General features: G+C 60.3%; 1 protein-coding gene across 1 annotated transcript in view; it reads right to left on the bottom strand.

Annotated features, from left to right (window-relative positions):
- Nucleotides 1-380: 380 nt before the first annotated feature.
- The window catches only part of LINGO3 (leucine rich repeat and Ig domain containing 3), a 1,804-nt gene continuing 90 nt past the window's right edge, over nt 381-2,094 (bottom strand). The window contains 1 exon segment of the mRNA XM_010082247.1: nt 381-2,094. This exon segment is cut by the window's right edge and continues 27 nt beyond it. Coding sequence (XP_010080549.1) covers nt 381-2,094 — 1,714 coding nt within the window.

Genomic DNA, 2,094 nt, shown 5'->3' with positions numbered 1-2,094 from the left:
GTCGGCTACATTGGGAGCTCCTGGAGCTGGGATGGCCCTTGAGCCATTGCACCCTGAGGGCTCACTGTGGGGCTGGGACAGACGGGGTTATTCTTCCCCAGCCCCAAGGTCCATGGGGTTCCAATCCAGAAGTCCATGGGGTTCCAACCCTGAGGTCCATGGGGTTCCAACCTAGAGGTCCGTGGGGTTCCAACCTAGAGGTCCATGGGGTTCTGACCCTTCTGGCCCGTGGTGCCTCCAGCATGTCTCCAGCCACGTCCCAGCACAGAGAGATCCCAGCCCTGGGACATCACCAGTGCTCCCACAGCCCCCCCAGACCCATCCCACCATGGCCATGCCCGGGGTCGGGCAGCAGACAATGGTTTTCCTCTGGGAGAGGCTCAGATCATCTTCATGTTGAACTTCCTGGCTCCTCCTTGGCCGGTGGTGGTGGTGGGACCATCCACCTTGCGGAAGGAGTACTCCACTGAGAAGTTGTTCTTGTGCTGGCCCCGGCCCCGGCTCCAGACGAAGAGGAGGAGGAAGCAGAAGAGCACCACGCCCAGGAAGGTGATGCAGCCCATGGCCGTGGAGACCAGGATGGTCTTGAGGTCCAACGTAAACTTCAAGAAGACTTGCGTGTCATTGTGGGAGGTGTCGTTGAACTCGCTGAGGTACAAAGTTCGGTTCGCATAGTGGGACCCATCAGCCAGGCGCCCCTTGACTGTCAAGGTGGCAAAGTAGGTGTCGTTGCCTCCCGCGTTGCTGGCGATGCAGATGTAGGTGCCGCTGTCCTGCACCTGGGCGAAGCGGATCTCCAGGGTGCCTCCAGGCAGCACAGTCGCCCGCCCCGTGCTGCGGGTGGTGATCATGCGATGCTGGGGGGACACCCAGGCGATGGAGGGGTCTGGTTCCCCATCCGCCCGGCAAAGGAAGGACACGGACTGCCCTTCCCGGGCCGTCACGTGCTGCAGCTTCCGATCCCTTATCTTGGGCTTCTGGCAGGTGAAGTACTCAAAGAGTATGGAGTCCGGGAAGTCACGCAGGGCGTTGCCCTGGATTTCGGGTGGTGAGGAGCACATGGGCTGCTGCCCGTCGAAGTTGAGCGTCTTCCGTCGCTGCAGGATCCAGAGGAGGCGGCAGTCACAGGCCAGGGGGTTCCTGTCCACTCGCAGGGTCTCCAGCGTGTTGACGGAGTGGAAGGTGCTCTCCTCCAATGTGGAGAGAAAGTTGCTGGAGAGGTTGAGCAGCCGGATTTGTCTCAGGCCGGAGAAAGCCTGTGGCTCCACAGACACCAAAAGAGCACCCACGATGTGGAGCTCCTGGAGGCGGATGAGGTCTTTAAAGGAGCCCTTCAGCACGGCGCTGATGGGGTTGTAGGACAGGTTGAGGTACCGGAGGTACACCAGGTTTCTCAAGGCAGCGGCAGGCACGGCTGTGATGTTGGTGTAGGTGATGGAGAGTGAGGTGAGGTTGAGGCCCTGGAAGCTGGTGGGCGAGATGTCTTCCAGCAGGGGCCAGTTGTCGATCTCCAGCTGCAGGAGGTTGTAGAGCTTCTTGAAGTTTTGATCCTCCAGCGCGGAGATGCTGAGGTGCCGGAGCCGCAGCACCTCCAAGTTCTGGAGGTAGGAGAGCGACTCGGCTGAGATGGAGGTCAGGTTGCACTTCTCGATGGTCAACTGCTCCAGGCCGAGCAGCCCCGAGAAGGCTCGTTGGGAGATGTACACCAAGTCGTTATCACCCACCTCCAGGCTCTTCAGGTTTCGCAGGTCCTGGAACATGTAGTCAAGCAGGATGACGAGTTTGTTCTCGCTGATGTCCAAGAGGGTGAGGTTGGTCAACTTGGTGAAGACCCCCGGTGGGATGAGCTTGAGCTGGTTCCCCCGTAGCCGCAAGGTCTGCAGGTTGAAGAGGTTGCTGAAGGCGCCCGGCTCCACATTGGAGATGATGTTCTCGCTGAAATCCAGCTCCTCCAGCAGTGGGTACGGGGAGAGATCCCCCGGGTTGAGGCAACGGATGCGGTTCTTGTTGAGCTCCAGGATCTTGGTCTCGGTGGGAATGCCCTCGGGGATGGAGGTGAGCCGCTTGCGGTGACACACCACCCACCTCACCTGC

Source organism: Pterocles gutturalis, unplaced genomic scaffold (genome assembly GCF_000699245.1).
Source record: "Pterocles gutturalis isolate BGI_N339 unplaced genomic scaffold, ASM69924v1 scaffold20914, whole genome shotgun sequence".
Lineage (NCBI taxonomy): Eukaryota > Metazoa > Chordata > Aves > Pterocliformes > Pteroclidae > Pterocles > Pterocles gutturalis.
This window is presented reverse-complemented; position numbering and strand designations above follow the sequence as displayed.